Source organism: Gallus gallus, chromosome 8, assembly GCF_016699485.2.
Source record: "Gallus gallus isolate bGalGal1 chromosome 8, bGalGal1.mat.broiler.GRCg7b, whole genome shotgun sequence".
NCBI classification, from domain to species: Eukaryota; Metazoa; Chordata; class Aves; order Galliformes; family Phasianidae; genus Gallus; species Gallus gallus.
In genome coordinates this window covers 23,553,296-23,570,082 of record NC_052539.1, presented here as the reverse complement: position 1 = coordinate 23,570,082, position 16,787 = coordinate 23,553,296, and the positions used below count along the sequence as shown (strand labels likewise).

Genomic DNA, 16,787 nt, shown 5'->3' with positions numbered 1-16,787 from the left:
TTTATATAGTTTTAGTTCCTTTGTTTAAAAAAAAAAAAGCACGTCTCATATCTCATCATTTTATCTTCTTGTTTTATTCATTTGTGTTTATTAAAAAACTATTTCATATTGACTTTGTATACAAATGAAGATCTAGCTTTTCTAAGATGTTACAACAAACTTCTGAAAGCTTTAAAACTGTTTCCTATGAAATTGTATTTCTGACACAAGTACAAGGAAACATTCCTTAAAAGAAGTATATTATTTTTATTCTATAACATGTAGTGGGAAATATATAATTTTTTGTATGTTTTAAATGAAAGACTTACCTTATTAAGTAAATGAGGGGTGAGTGTGTTTTTTTGTGGGTTTTTTTTTTTTTTGGAAGATTCCATAGTTAAAGATGTTAACCAGCAATTTCTTGCTTCTATAGCACAACATAGTTCAGAGCTGAGATTAGAGAAACCCTGTAGAGTGGCTAATACTCGAGGGCATCCCCAACTAGAAAAGTATGTGAATTTAGGCATGGGAGGAAGGAAGGATCTGCTTTAAATTTAGTGTAGGGTCACTGAATCTTAATGATAGATTAAACAAGGGAGGTGGAATAATGAATAGGGGTATGCAATGTGTAGCACTAATACCAGAAGTCCATGGTTTTCACTGGTTATTTAATGTCTTTTCCCATATGTTTCTGAATAGAGCAGGTTATGGCAGGGATGAGCTAAGGAATAGCTTTGTTAGTGAATTGCTAAATAGGCTGAATTCTCTTTTAAAAATTGTATATGTATATAGGAGAGTTGCTTTACGTGCATATGTCTTAAACATAGCAATGTTAGTAGCTACCTTTGTTTGTAACTTGTGTGTATAGTGAATTTCTTAAAAACACACTGTGCAGATTGTCTGCATAATTTTATTTTCCAATGTGAAACTAACAGTCACTACTCACATAATGCAAAGGTGAATTTCAGATTCTTTGTAGATACTGTTGATATGAAGAAAAGGTCAATAAGAGGTGATGCTTTGGTGGATGTGAAAATGAGATAGAGGAAATACCAAGCAATTTTTTTTAATAAGAAACTGACTAATAGCTCAGCAAACCTTGTTTTATAATTAGTTGAACATGATCTTAAAGTAATAGCAATATAATATCTATGGAAACTCAACCACATTAAGAAAAATTATTAAATTTTTATACTTACGGCGACTGAGAAAGACACCATGGTACGCTTTAGTGTCGAGTTCTTACCAAGTTCTCACAACTGCTAAGTACCATTCGTCTAAGTGAACCTATCAAGTCAACTGTTGAGTTATTAATAGATTTCTGTATAACTCATGTTCTCTTTTACGTAATGAAAGATCCCAACGTGTCTCAGAGAAAACGTGCTCTGCATGTCGTTTCTCCCTTGGGTTACAAATGGATTTGTAAGCTGACTAGAGGGAGCAGTATAAGTCAAACTAGTAGCTTTGTCCTATCATTCTATCTGTACAGTATTGATGACAGTAGTATAATATGTGAGACTGCTCAGATCTGTACCAAAGGTCTGCAGAGAGAGCCTGCCCATCTCTAAGCAGCAGGCTGTCTGTGAAGTTTAAGTGCAGAAGTAGGGGGAAGAAAGAGGTAAAGAACTGAAGTCAGAGAAGTACTGGAGAAGTATTGGCAGTGGTACTTGCGCTTCACAAGATTTATAGATTTTTTTTTATTGACTTGTAATGGAAAAATATGCTCTCAAAAGAGTATTTGTCAACTGTCTAGAAATGAGACAAAAGACACGTGACAAAATAGTGACTTTATTATCTGCTTCTTAAGCTAAAACTGTTAGGCTTACCACTTAAATAATGATCATCGCAGAAGCACACGTCTTCAGCATTTTCTGTTTCTTTGAAGCAAAATCAGTTTTTATTCTGAAACACATTTGAGTAGGAATGGAAGAAGACACTGTTAGTTAACTAAATACAATAAGGAGCATAAGTCTAGGTATCATAATCTGAGAATTTTGAAGGGAAGAGTAGGACTGAGTCGTACTGGATTGAAGTTAAAAGTAATTTGTAAGAGGGAACATTTTTTTCCGATATGAATACGATTTGTGTTATTCATGTAATTACATGCAGTAAAACCTGAGCGTCTAACTTCCATTCTCCTTCAAATGGCCATTTGTATTACCATTTATTTATATGACTGATTACTTTTGAAAGCCATGAAAATGCACAAACAGGGAAGTGATGAAAGAGCAAGATATGTATTTATCGTGCTTTAGCTGTCACAAGCCAGTTTCTTTTGAAATGAAGGTGAGGATGTTTGTCATCAAATAAATTCATCTAAATTCATCTTTTGTTCAGAACATGACAGCCGTGAAAACATAACAGATCTACTCTCCTCTGCAAGAATCACATCCACTCTCTTTCACTTCTAGTGATAATTCATGCCCTACAAATAATCTTTAAGGTCCTCATGAATGGGGACCTGACTATATAAAATATCTGTTTACTATGCTATAGATCAGTAAGACAGTTATTTCCTTATGGAAAAAACGGAAACAGCCAGGATAAGAGATGACAGAAAGTATAATATAGACTTTTGCTGAAGAGTTCACACAGTAATTCATGACAAAGGAAGTGAAAGAGATTGAAAGACAGGAGCTGCAAAATAATGCTTATTTGCACAGTAGTCTGAATATATGCACATGTGATGTGGACAGGCTGAGATCAAACCGATGTAATGCGCAAATTTTTTCTTACTTCCTAACCTTTGTATTTTACAATTATCCAGTAGTGGCTGTGGCTTCTGGCCCTGGTACTTCTCAGAGATGTTGGGATGCACAGGAAGTATATTTATTAGTTTAAATATTGTTTTCATGCCAATTTTAAATAGCTTGAGTTACAGATTTTACTCTTGATCATGTTCTTAACTTCATGATCAGTAAGTGTCAAGGCATATTTTTCTCAAAGTCACTGAATTAATCATTGAGCTAATCTACTAGGATTATATATTGTCTTCTAGGTATGCAGTCCGTGTATGTAGTTATTTGTCCCTTGACTCCCCATGATCTCTTTCATCAGGTTAGCCCAGGTGCAAACTGTTACCCTAGTGCAGTCTGTTGTATTTAGTGGACCAGATGTTTCAACTAGTGGCTTTGTTTCGACTTTCTTTTTAACCTCCAAATACATAGAATTGGTCTTAAATAATTGTTTTTTCTAACTTGCAGTGGTCTTCTAGTCAGTTTTTCACAGCTTCTTCCTAATGATATCCTCATTCAATTTATGTATTTTTATTTGACATGTGGTACAGCAAGGTTCTCTGTCTTCAGATCTGTTACAGCAATGTATGCTGCTACTGTAGAGTCCAAAAGATAACCCGTGTAACTTTCCTACCATGCTTCATAAAGCAGTCTGAAATCTACTGAAAAGTGGTAATTAAAAGTGATGCTTTTTTTTACAGTAAAACAAATGTCTATCCTGGCAAGAGTGAGTTTTGCATAAGTATGGACCTCCACAGTTTGTCTTACGGTTTTTAAAGATATCTTAAGATGTTCATTTTGTGTAGGAATAAAATACCTGATATTTGGCAATTTATCAACATTTTAGGATATTAAAGCAGATGGAATTGGGACTGCAGCATTAACTGTTTGTTTTGGAAACTTTTCTGTGGCAAATGAATACTCTTCCTTAGGTGGAACAGTATTAAGAACTGTATTTGCTCTTTATTTTATTCTTTATTTTGGGTGCTTTCTCAAAGAGTGGTTGCCTCTTATAGTGATCTGATAAAAGACGATTTAATATCACTTGCCTGTTGTCTTTTATAGTGTGCATAAAGGTCAGTTAGAAGTATCCACTGAGCAATAGTGTTTCGTTCAAACTACTAGTAAGTATTTTCTCTCAAATGACCTTTTCTACTGAATGGAAGAACAAACTGGGACTTCAGAATGAGTCTCCTCCATGTCAGCACACTGTATTTAAACAAACAAAATGAAAACAAGCCCAAAACTTGAGGTATTGTCGTCAGTTTCATTTTGTTAGCAGAAGTCTTTAAGGCATTTTCCAATCAATTCATAAAATTGTTTTGTCAGTAAGTCTTTGTTGTTTGCTCTCTTTTAACCCTAATCACATCTTCCTTTCAATCTCTAATGTCACAGCTAGCTCATACTCTAATTCTTTCGTACCCTTATTCAACCTCATGCATGTGCTGCTAAAAGGATTTGTTGTTGTTGTTGCTTTTTTAATACTCGTGTCTTTTGCCTTCATTTCTCAAGAACGTGTTTTTCCTTCTTCTGTAGAAATTTGTTTCTTCTTTTAACCTTCTATAAAAAAAAAAATTCAAAGGGTCATGTGTTTTTAAGTTCAGAGGGGATTATCACAATTAGGTCTCCTAGGCACTACAAGTAATGAATAATAATAATTATGTAGGCTGAAGCCTTGTGTAGTGCAGGCCATATAGTTGCGATCAGTAACTTCTGTGCCAAGTTCAGAAGGTTGTAACTTGCATTTACCTGTAATGCCCTTGTAATAGGACATCCAGTTTTAGGTATTTAAGGACAGAGATCAGCAAAGAGGTATTTTACCTCACAGAATGAAAATGTGCATGTATTCTGGCAGAAAGCTGTGGCACTGAGAAATAAAACAACGTTTTTAATTCAGTGAAATGCCCGTATATGGAATTTGAGTTTCTCTATATGTAGGTACATAGACATGTCTGCAGTATGCTGTCACAAATCTCTCTATGCATGACTCAATTGTTCTCCTCTTTAAAATTCAGCAAGCTTTTTTTTTTAATAATATTTCTAAAATTGTTTCACCATATAATGCATACCATACATATTTGATGCTGAGTGGAAGTCTAACGTCTGATATTTACCCTCAGTAGATGTTACAGGGAAGAGGTGGTGTGAGAGCAAGATCAACATCTTGATCAACTCAACATCTGCTACCTGCTGCAGAGGGCAGATCCGAAGCAGTGGCAGAAAGTGGCATCTGAGCTTGGAGAGCTCAGATTAAATGGAGAAGAATGCCTTAAGCATTAAAAAAAAATATTTAAGTGTTGTGGTTCACAAATACAGCTCAATGATGATCTAAAGGAAGCAGGTAATCTCTCTCTGAAAGTGTCTACCAGCTGTAGATAGGCTGTCACCAAGTAGCTTAGAGAAAAAACTAACAACTGTTTATTTTTGGAGATTAGGACATTTAAAATTTGTTGTTAACTCTTTATGTAAGTACATAGCCCTCACAAATTTGCACCACTAAAATGGAATTAGCATTTTATGTTCGATTTCCCTCGTTGAGTTAGTCAGCTTCTGTTCTTTGTTGCGTTCAAGCAGTGTTTAACGTCACTGTGATAGATTTCAGTCTAGGGGGAATGAATCTGTAAGTGCTTACCTAGTTGGAGAGCACATGCACCTTTCTAGCACTTCTGTGAAGTCTGTCCTTCTATCTAGTGTTTTTTTCCCCAAATAAGATGTTTTTTTACTAGAACATTATGGTGAATCATCTCTTTAAGTTTGTTGTCTGCTTACAGATGTTTCTCCTGAAAATGTTCTTGTCTTTTCCAGTAAAAAATACGTAATAGCAAAATAATGCGTTAACTTTGCATTTGCTTATTCAGCCATTTAGTCTTCATTTCAGTACTTGCTTGTCTCTCTTTCCCTCATCATTCAAACTGAAAATAAGGTGGATTACTTATTTTAAATTACTGATTTCCTCCTTAGATATATGAAGTTCTCATACCACATTCCCAACAATCAATGGTAAAATTTATGTATGTCAATCTCTTCTCTAGATACTGAAATTAAAGGATATCAGTATCTCTAGATACTGAAATTAATATACTGAAATATCAAGAAATGTATTCAGTGGTTTTTGCTTAGTGTCTAATGTGACTTAATTGTCTTTGTTTGAACTCTCTTATCAGCAAAATGTCACAAGCATCACACATTTTTTTCCAGACCTAAGTTAATTTGAAGGGTTATGTAATGAATTCAGCAAATCTTCTAATGAAGATGTTGACACAATGTTTGCTGAGTACTACAGTACAGCACAACCCATTTTCAGCAGTAGTTTAAACTGGATTTATGTTGTTTTGAATGCTGTTCAATAAACTCTGGAGTGAAATTTGAAATTTGGCTTTCCTGTACATAAATATGTTTAATTATAGGAAACTGGTAGATGAAAAACTAGCAGAAAATTTTCTAATGATTTTGTTCTAACTTGCTGGTGAGTTCTGCTTTGTATGTGACTCATGTACAGGGGACACTCAGGTCCTCTTAACATCTTTTTAGGAAGGTTTAAAATTGTATATTGTTTTAAATTTGCAAATGAACCAATTTGAATTAGAGGGAATTGAGTACTCTGCTCAGTAACTGGAAGTTTTGGGGCTTTTATTTGTTTCAATTTTACTTGCCATGATAGAATAAGCAAGTAATGCATTTCAGACGCTGAATTAAAATCAGTTATGTTTGAATTCAAGCTGCATTTTTCTCCTGCAATAAACAAAAGTGGTTTCAAAGCTTTAACATCCTGAGGAAAACGGAATATGATCTTATCAGAGGTATTTAAAAGCAAAAATAATAATTTAAAGGAAGAGCTGTGTAATTAAAAAAAATGAATTAGGGAGTATGTTGCAGTGTAACTCAGAAAAGTGCTGAATCAGGACTGGCCGGCAGGCCTGGGCTGAAGGGGACATCCTCTGCATTCAGTATAGATTTTAAAATATTTGGATTAGAAATAGATATGTTTTTCCTTTACATTACAGCGGAGTGAATTGAGCAAATGTGCAAATGTAAATAGTTGTTTCAGTACAGTGAATCTTCCATGGAGAGTGTCAGTGCTGTGCAATTCTTAGGAAGCAGACACCATTTTAAAAATAGCCTGCTTGGGACATCTTAATTCCCTAATTGAAGGCGTTGCATGATTTAAACCTCACAGCTGTTAGGGACCGATTATCATTCATGGTTCTGATCGACTGCTGGTAGTTTTTTTTCCTGATAAAATGTAAAGTTTTCTCTGCTGTGAGAAAACTTAAAAATAGGGATCGGTCACTTTTTTTTTCCTCTCCTAACTTCTGCTGTTTCTGTCCCACTTCTCGGCCACTCCTGTGGAGCACACCTCTGCTTGTGGCAGAGAAATTCATCTCTAATCTTACATCTTTTTGTATATCTGATAGTTTTTTGGCAGTCCACAGCTAAAGGAAATCAGCGTTTTATCTGACCCATCTGCTCAGAACTATTGATAACATCAATATCCTTTCAGATTCACTGCTTTATCCCCTTTGGCACGTCTGTATGTGTTGGCACTTCCCATGAGCTGCTGCCCACTGTCTGTTAGTGGAATTTCTGTCGCTTCTTTGGCCGAGGCTTTCCTCTGTAGTTTTGATGATTATCACTTCAGCTGTATTTGCTTCCTTTCTTTCTGTCTTTCTTCAGCAAAATGCTTTTGCTTACTCTGTATTTCTGCCTGGCGCTGCCCTGTCCATATCATTATTGTGTCCTGAAAATCGTGCTTGCTTGTCTTGACTAATTCTCGATTACAATGTCAAAGTCAAGATTCTGGCTTTGCCATCAGTGCCCCATGCAACCTTGCTCTGTCTGCGTCTGATCTCATTTCTCTGTGTCCCCCAACTCACATTCCACATTCCTCACAGTCCTCTGACTTTATTGCTCCTTTTGTCTGCCTTTCATGCACTCATTTTTGCACTGTCTTTCATGCTGCCTATGTGCCTGGAACAGTCTTTAGCATCTCAGCCAATTTACAGCTTTGCATAAATTATATTTAATAATAAGACTAACAAAAGTTCATTATCTACATTATTTCAATTAACTTTGTACCTGCATAAGCAGAAAACAGCCCGAGGGGAACTACTGTTGAACTTTGTTGTGATTCTTTGTTGTGATTTGTTTTGATTCAAAGATACAGATTCAGGCACGGCGCTTCTTTGATTGGACATAATATTTTAATTAAAAAAAAAAAATCTGTAGATGTTAAATTTCTTGGCAGTAAATTTCAGATTTCTCCAGCTCAGGATTATGAAAGTAACTTCTTATTCCTGATGGCACCACCAGAAGGTCGGCGTCATCATCACATTGCCTGGTACAGAGTTCTTGCCCCGTGGTTACATTTTATTTCATTTTATCCATACTAATATGGATGTGGAAGGGCTTTGAATGCTGCAGTAATTTCATCTCTACAGAGGCTATCTTCTGTGCTTAACCCCGATTTTAAAGCAACGTTCGTGACTACAAAAACAGCGCAAGATGAGAAAGTAAGACTGCCTGTATCTGGGAATTTTTGGCTGCTTTGATAGACAGGGTGTTAGGACTAGTTTTTAACATGTTAACTTTGTTCTAGCACCAGAGAAAATGAGTGAAGGTAAAATTTCACGTGCTTCTCCAGCATCTGGTGCAGCTGCAAGGCAAGGGCATTCTGCAGCAATTACACATACTTTTCCAAGTTAAAATGCATCCAAATTCATTTATTTATTGTTTAAATGGTTGCATTGATACTGTTCACAGCTGAATGGAGGAACTAAGTAAATGTGCCTCTAATTTGTTTTGCAGTGACTTGGTATATTCCAGAGATTATAATCTGTAGGGTGGCTGCCATAGCAATATGCCAGTCTCCATGGTATGTCCACGTTATGTAAAGAAATTCTGGGCTACAAAAAGACAATGCCGCCAATTAGTATTTCTAGCTGATCAAAGGTGGGGGACCGAAAAGTTTGCCAATAAATGTAGCTCAGTGTTAGGCTCTGGAAGTTAGTTAGCTTCACACAGTTATAGAGATTTCAGTCCTCCTGTCAGCATCATGAGAACTTTAAATACGAATTTAACAGACGCTAAATGCAAACTGATTGTTGTTCAGTTGCGTGAGGAACATTGCATAGGTTTTTGTTTTGTTGATTTACTGGGAAAGTGATTTATGGTTCTGCTTAGGAAGAATCGTGAGAGCATTTTCCTCCTTACATAATATTTAAACTGAAACGACTAACTAAGAGAATTTCTGTAATTAATCATTAAATATTCCTAGTCTCTGTATCTTTTCCACTATGCTTTCTTGATACTATTTTAATTATCAAATAAACCTAAAATGAAATGGTTATTTTAAAGCAAACCTATTTTGATCTAAAACAATTGCCTGTGGCTTGTTGTTTGAAGGAGGGCTACTTTGGCATGAATTCAGAATCCAGTTGTGATCTTAACTCGAGCAGTTTGTTTAACCAAACATTACTCTGATCACTTTTACATGGTCCCCTCCCCGGCCAGGCCTGCCTAGAACAACTCGTTTATTCTGCGACGAGTTGCTCAACAGATGTCATTCTGGTAGAATAATGCGGCAGAATAGTTGTGCGTTGGCTAAAATTACTTCAACTTTGATCACTTTTGTTCAGCACATCAGTCTGGCATTGTGCTTTATACCAACATAACACTTTACCCCGAGCATGCCTTTCAAGCTTAGAATAGCAGAGGAATGTTATTGAATTCAGTGCAGTTACAGATGAGTTAATGAAAGAAGGGAAATACTGTTTTTTTCATAATGCCTTTCTGTTGTGATTTGGAATTAAAACGGAATTTGAAGAATGTGACTTCTGAGTTATTTATTTTTACTTCTGAAGGCTTTTTGAAAGCAATATAATGTAGTTCTCTCGATCCCATTTCTGTAAATAAATTTCACTTGTTATTTTGAAAGATCTCTTTCTAGAATTTAATAGCGGGAAAATAAAATTAATAAGACTTTTTTTGATGTGTAATTGGGGAGCATTTATCTCAGAGACGGTTTTTCCTGGTATTTACTGAAAAAGAATCAAAAAAAGCAAGAACCATATTCTGCTGATCACAGCTCAGTATTGTTACGTTTTGATGGATGTTGTGGGGTCAGTACAGAGTAATGACATCTCTTTACCTTAATACCACTGCGGACCAAATGCTGTACAGCAGGCTGGCTTCTTGTTAAGAAGCAGTGAAGAAAGGCTGTTTGTTTTGAACAGTAGGAATGAGATCATATACCAAGTTCCATAGGGTTTTGTCTTCCATAGTTATATTTTTCACAAGTGCATGTGTTTATGCATACACATAAACACACAAATATGCCATATATATGTATGGCCAAAATTGATTTGAATAAATGTTTTAAATAATTAAGCTATATTTGTATTTTTTTAAAGAATGATGTGCTTACATGTGAGATTGTGCTACTTCAAGGTGCTCTCTAATTGCTAATAAATACTTCAGTATTCTACATCTAAAACAAAATAATGCTCTTATTTTAGTTTTTTATTTTAAATAGAGTTCTAAAATTTTTAACTGAAACATTCTTAGCAGATCAGGTTCTCTGCAGGAGCACCTGAACAAAACCAATAATAAAACAAAGAGTATGGGGCCTATGTGTAATTTGCCAGTATTTTTTTCTTTTTAATTTACAAAAAGAAAAAGGAAGAAAAAAAGGTAGATATCTTGATTCTAAAACATCGTGAGAATTTAGAGATAAGCAGAAACTCCAAAACAAACGCATGCCAGGATGCTGGGATATCCAAAGAAAGCACCCTCACAGGCCTTTTTTTATCCTTCAGTGAGGTGTAGAGCCACAGTGGTGGAAGTAATGTAACGTGCTGTTAGATAATAAAATGAAGCCCTTTTTCCCAGTCATCAGTGCAGAATAGTATTGAAAACATTCAACTACGTAGCCTAGTTAACGCTGATAGTTCACATTCTTGTGCCAGTATGTTAAATCTATCCAGAAATATGAAGCGATTTTTCACTGTTCTCACTAAGGGGCAATTTATTAGCACGCGAAAAAGTCATGAGAATAGTATCAAGTAATTGTATGGAGGATTTGAGAATTGGCAATTCAGTGCCTGGTTAAGCATAGCACCGTACTCTGAGTTTTCGTTCTGTTTATGCCTTGAACTTTCTCAGCAGCATTTCTTTGTTGGCAGATTTGTTGCAGCAGTGCCATGAAGAGTCTGTTGAAGAATATTGTCCAAGTCAACATCTGTGACAGCAAATGTGTGCTCCCTTTTAGCTTATTTACAGTGATTAGAACAGTTATTTTACCGCTTAATGTCTGCATGTGTGTCTTCCATCCATTTGTTAACATGCTTGAACTGTATGCCAAAAAGAAGAGTGCATGTGGCATTTGTGGCATTTTCCTCTAAAGATAAAGCAGAGAAAAAGAGATTTGTTACTATTTCATTATGCATGCGTATTTTTAGATCAATCTTCAGCCAGATGTTGAGTATAAATTCTGTATTAAAAATAAATGCCAATTTTAAAGTGATCTTAAAGATGGCATATGGTTATATTTCTGTATTGTGTTATTGTGTATTCTGTAGTCAACTTTAACGGCAAGTAACTGATGAAGGAGTTAGGGGCAAAGTATGTAAAATAGCTACTTAGTAGATTGCCTTATTTTATAGCATCATCTCTTTAAGAACAGTGAGTTAGGATCACCCTTATTTCATTGTGTGAATGAGAAAGTTGAATATGTGTATCATGGTAGTATTTTTCATTTTCATCGGGTGAGGAACAGGACACAACTTCTGACTTCCTGTGCGATTCTATCTAGTGAAAAATTGCATAAAGTGTTGGTAATGTTTATCAGACCTCACTTTTTGAAATTATTTTTTGGCCTATTAAACTCATGGTTGAGGTCTTTACTTGGAAATGCAAGTAGGTCTGTAAAGATAGACAAGGGCCATGTATTCCTACGTAGCAGCTGTATGGAAAACAAAGCAAAACCCAGCACTGGTCACTGTAAGCCTTCCATTGGTCACAGTTCTGATCTGGTGGGGCAGAGTTCACGAATGCTTGTTGCTTCTGCAATCTTTATGTTCTGGTATAAGATATTATTCACAGTTTGAACTACCTCAATTACGAAAATATATTTTCTGCCCCATAAATAGCCACCACAAAGTCTCTAGTGAAACATGATTTTTTTTGTTTAATATGTTAACATTTTTGAGGAAAGAGATTTATAGTTCTTGAATTTTTTCATCTCTTCTTCTATTTGAAATCTTCATTACTTTCTCCATTTTCTTCCTCCTTTCTTCTTTTCCTTCCCTCCATCCTTTCACCCTCTCTCTCCCCTTCCTGATAACCATTGTGTAAGACCATTAATTGTAGCACATTATACTTTAATAGCTTGATAAAGGTATTTATGTGAAAATGAGTTTACATGCTTTTTGTTAATAAATATTTGAAATGTGTTGTCATTCTTGAAATGTGGTTATTAATTTGTATTTTCACTTTTAATACTGTCACTTTTAAATCCCATTTAATAAACTTATGCAAAAGCAGTAGTATTTTTTTCTGTATGAATTGAAGTGTGAATACGAAAATTTCAGGAGAAAACTGAATACACTAATGAACTCTAACTACTTTTATTATTACCTTCTCTGTCCCTTCAGGTTGTTCATTTTACTGTGGAGAATTTGTATTATGAATTGTTCAGCAGGTTCATCTTGCTTCATTAATAACTCGTTCTGAGTGATATATTGCAGATGTTTTTTCTTTACAATGGTGTGTTCAAATGCTTTCAGTAGCACTGTACTTGAGCTCTCTTTACAATAGGTAATTGGGAAGAACTCAAAAAGCCTGGAATTATGGAAATGATGCAGCTTGCTTGTATGCTTCTGATTGTACAAGTTCTGATTTTCTTTCCCAGGTAAAACGGAATGTGTACGACCTAACCAGTATCCCTGTCCGTCACCAGCTGTGGGAGGGCTGGCCTCCTTCTGCCACAGATGACTCAGTAAGTAGCTTTGGTTCTCATTTTGTTTCTTCCTACAAATAGCCATCTTTACTTGAGCGATTCTCATCAAAATCCAGTTGTTTTTATTGACCCATATGCAATAACACGTTATTTACTATACATACTTCAGAGTTTTATCGTGGAAAGATTCCCTTTTCCATGAGAATCATTAACGTTCATAGTTTGCTTTGGACTAGAAGCAACCAGTGATTCTAGGCTAAAGCAAAGCTGCATGTAATTGCAGTGTTTGAACTTAAGGAAAAAGAAACAAACATTTTCACATGTATTCTGAGTAATCTGTATATTTTTCTGTATTTTGTGCATTAATTTATGAGTTCTTGCATCTAGCATTAAGTATGTATGTTGAAGTCGGAGAAGGCTATCTACTTTGGCTGTTGCAGAACCAGCATGAATCTGTGCTTCTCAATAGTGCATTTTGAAATAGTAAATATTTTGTATGCAAAGATATTTCAATTTTCAAAGATATTTTGCAGGTTTTGGTATCACCATTATCTAGAAATGGAGGGTAACGTTAACTGAGATCAATGTGTATGCTCACAGTATGCAACAGAATGAGTTAGCAAGGAACTGCCTACAAATTCATGAAACTATGGGGCTTTAATACAGAATTCAGTTAAATAATAACTTCCTTCATTATGTGGTTGCCACTACAGTGGTATTTTACATCATGTCTTTCATTTTTGTTCAGTTTTTTTTCCTGGTAGTATATTCCTGATGTCAGCTAGTGAGGTTCACCCTAATCTTAAAACAAAACATCTAAAGCACTGAAAATAATTACCTAGTAATGCTCTATGCAGATTTCAAGATAGTAGCCTGAGAAAAATATAGAAAAAGTAGGTATTTTCTTTTTTTTAATAGATTTTTATGTTTAAACTATGGATTGAATCTACAGTGTTCAGTAGAGTATTCTACAAAGTGAAGATGGAATTGGGCTTTGCTTTTTGTATATTAGCATTATCTAAGTTACCATTATCCTCAGTGCATTACATTCTGCTTTCTTGTCCCTTTCTACTCCACCTCTTGGAAAGGAAGATTGGCTGTTTGTGATTGTGATTTATGCACTTGGTAAGGGATTTATGCAAATAATAATTAAAAAAAAAACAAAAAACCACCAAAGCAACAAAAACGGTCTGAATTATAATATAATTGGAAAAAGCCTATGGCAATGTTTGCAGAAACAGTAGTTAAGTTTCTGAGAGGTGAGTTAATCTCTATCCACGTATTCAAGGGCATATATGAGAGGATAGATATAAGATCTGAAATAACAGCGTGGTGTCATGTGGTAATTACAGTCTTTGAAATTTGGATCCATTTTAACGTTTTATTAGTTTACATTAGCCCAGAAAAGAATTGGAAACTCAACCCTTCTAATCCGTTTTCCCACAGCGGCAAGGAGGAAAAAATACAGGAGAACCTTTCTTTTGAGTAGGATAGCTCACATATGCAAAACTCATGAATCTGTTTTAAGTCTGTTTTTACAAGTGACATTGTTGCAGGTGAATTTTTCCCCTTTTCATCTTTAATGAAATTGGTGAATGTTGAGTCATCTGCTGCAAAGCAGGAGAGTCCTCAAAGCTCTCTGCTCGAGTCTGCTGCAGCTGAGACTCGTCAGCTGTGTAAACAGATTGGAATGTGTTACCAACAAAAATATAATTAATTTCTGTCTAAAATTAGAGGCCGCAGCTTACTATTTATAAAGATTTAATGCTAGCAATGACTATCTGAACGCTTTTCCTTTGCAAATTAGAAATAGTAATAATTACTTTATTAATAAGTAATGATCTCTGTATTTCAGTGGCAGATCTTTTTAAAGCACTTTTTCCACCGTTCTTTGTTTGCCGTATTGTGTAGTACACAGTCGCAATTAAAGAGTTAAAGACTTGATTAAAATACTTTTTCATTTACTTTTTATGCCACCTAAGAAATACTTTGTAATACCACAGGAGGTTTTTCAGTGCTGTTCTCGTTAACCTTTGGCTTAGCAAACAGGACAACTAAATAGACTTCACATAATTGGATTCCTGTATCATCTCGAGTCTCCCATGAACCTGACAGACTACAGTCTTCTGACATTACCAGGAAATTTGCTGGAGTCAATAGTCATTTAAAACATTGTTGCTTCATCTCCCCTTAGAGTTAAGATACGTTGTACTACCTAATGAAATATGGGATACTGTATGAATTGTCAATAACTCTTTCCAGTCATTTCTGCACACGCTCACCCGGGGAATAGGTACCAAAATGTCCACAAGTAGGCGAATGTTTTCATGCTGTGACACTTTAATTGTGAGAAACAAGGCGTACATAGTCCATGGAAATCTCATTTTGCCGTTCAGCAAGGACACATTTTTAGCTTTCATTGTGCCTGAATAACTTTTAACACCATGAGTTATATCTGTTCTGCTCATTAGAGTTCAAACAATGTAAATGCATGAGGTTTAAATCATTCTTTTTTTTTTTAACAAGTTTACTTAAGTAAAACTTTAATTAATATTAAAGATTTAATTTATCTGCTTTGGATATGTGTCATCAACGGATGCAGTGAAGTCTTGAAAATTATCCTAGAAAATTAATTATGATTTGATTTATATAGGTTCATGATTTGTTCTGAATCTTTGTTTATTTTGGCTATCATAACAACTTAAATGCTACTGAGCTTATAAAAATGAAAACCAAGCCAGAGTAATTCTCTAACACTTCTAAAATGCATCTCATTTTCTTTCTTGTATTGGTTGGACTATAAGTCCACTGGTAATTACTGCTATTGCTGAGTAGAATCAGCAACCTCTCATAAGTATGAATAAAAATGTGAGCTCCCTGGTAGGTGATGGCTCAGTTGCAGTTTTTAAATTGAAGCATAGCAGCTTTATTTACTTAAGCAGAGGTGACTTTTTTGGGTACAGATCCATGCTTGAAGTAAAACGCTTTCCCCTTTGAGGTCACTTTTAAAAATCCTTTTTTGAATCAGGTGAGTTTTTGTCCCAGATGCTTCTGTTGGTTTGTGGTAGCAGAGAACACCGATACCGTGTGGGAAGGAGGGACGTTGCTTTTGTGCTGCCTTTGTTCTCTGCATTTAAGCTAAAACTTTATTCTTAATTACTTCATTGTTTCAAGTCATTTCAGTATAGTGATGAGAAATGCCTACTTCTTATAAGAGCCAACAGCCAACTTGTGAAAAAGGTATATATTTTTGCATGAAAATGTTATAAAACTTCAGGACCTCATATTCTCTTTTCAAGACAAGTAACCACACTTCATTGTACAAATAAGCCAATGAATAGACCAGTTCAGAGAGAAGGTCTACAGCTACAAGTCAGTGGCTGCACTAAGGATGCATGCCATTTTGGATGCCACATGCATATAATGTGGGTTCTGAGGGACTCAGTCTCTGTATCATCCCTGTGAATGGGGCCACCACAGCTCTGATGGCTGAAGATGCTGTAGTTGACATTCCTTAGCTGAATGTCATAAAGACTTCTAGGTTATAACAAAAATTTACAGATTCAAAAGTTTATGTATACTCTAATTAGCCCTGCTGGTACGTTTGCTACTTCATTGATAGGTACTAAGCACAGTTTTTCTCCATGGATATTGATAAAAATACTGACAGGTAGTGTTCTGGTACCAATTCAAAGCATTTATGACAATTTTTGAGTGATCCTCAGAGTTTTAGAGAGTTTGAGTATTGATCATCTTAGAAGAATACTTGTGTTCTATCTTATTATGGGGGTTCTGTAATGAGGTTGCATCTCAGTGTAACATTTACGTTATCATCACAGTGCAATTACAAGAATTGTCAAGGCTGTACTCAGTCCTGGAAGTTCGTGGTATGAAGCAGTACATTTATCATGATAATAGAAGTCTGAGAAATTTATTATACAGAGTCCCTAGATTTCTTTTAGATTGTCTTCTGACTTTACCTTATTATGTGCTTGAATGTTTTTTATATAAATTATAATATGATGAATTATCATGTTCTTTACCCAATATATGCAAGATTTTCTTTTAGGTTCTCACTGCTATTTTCTTAAAAAGAAAAAAAAAAATCCAACCGTGTT

At 35.2% G+C, this 16,787-nt stretch overlaps 1 protein-coding gene across 5 annotated transcripts in view; it reads left to right on the top strand.

The window, feature by feature from the left end:
* Positions 1-16,787, top strand: part of FAF1 (Fas associated factor 1) — a 145,110-nt gene that overhangs the window by 63,347 nt on the left and 64,976 nt on the right. For all 5 annotated transcript variants that reach the window (XM_040704871.2, XM_040704872.2, XM_015291225.4 and 2 more), the window contains one exon: positions 12,622-12,708. In XM_040704871.2, coding sequence (XP_040560805.1) covers positions 12,622-12,708 — 87 coding nt within the window. The remainder of the gene's footprint in view (positions 1-12,621; positions 12,709-16,787) is intronic.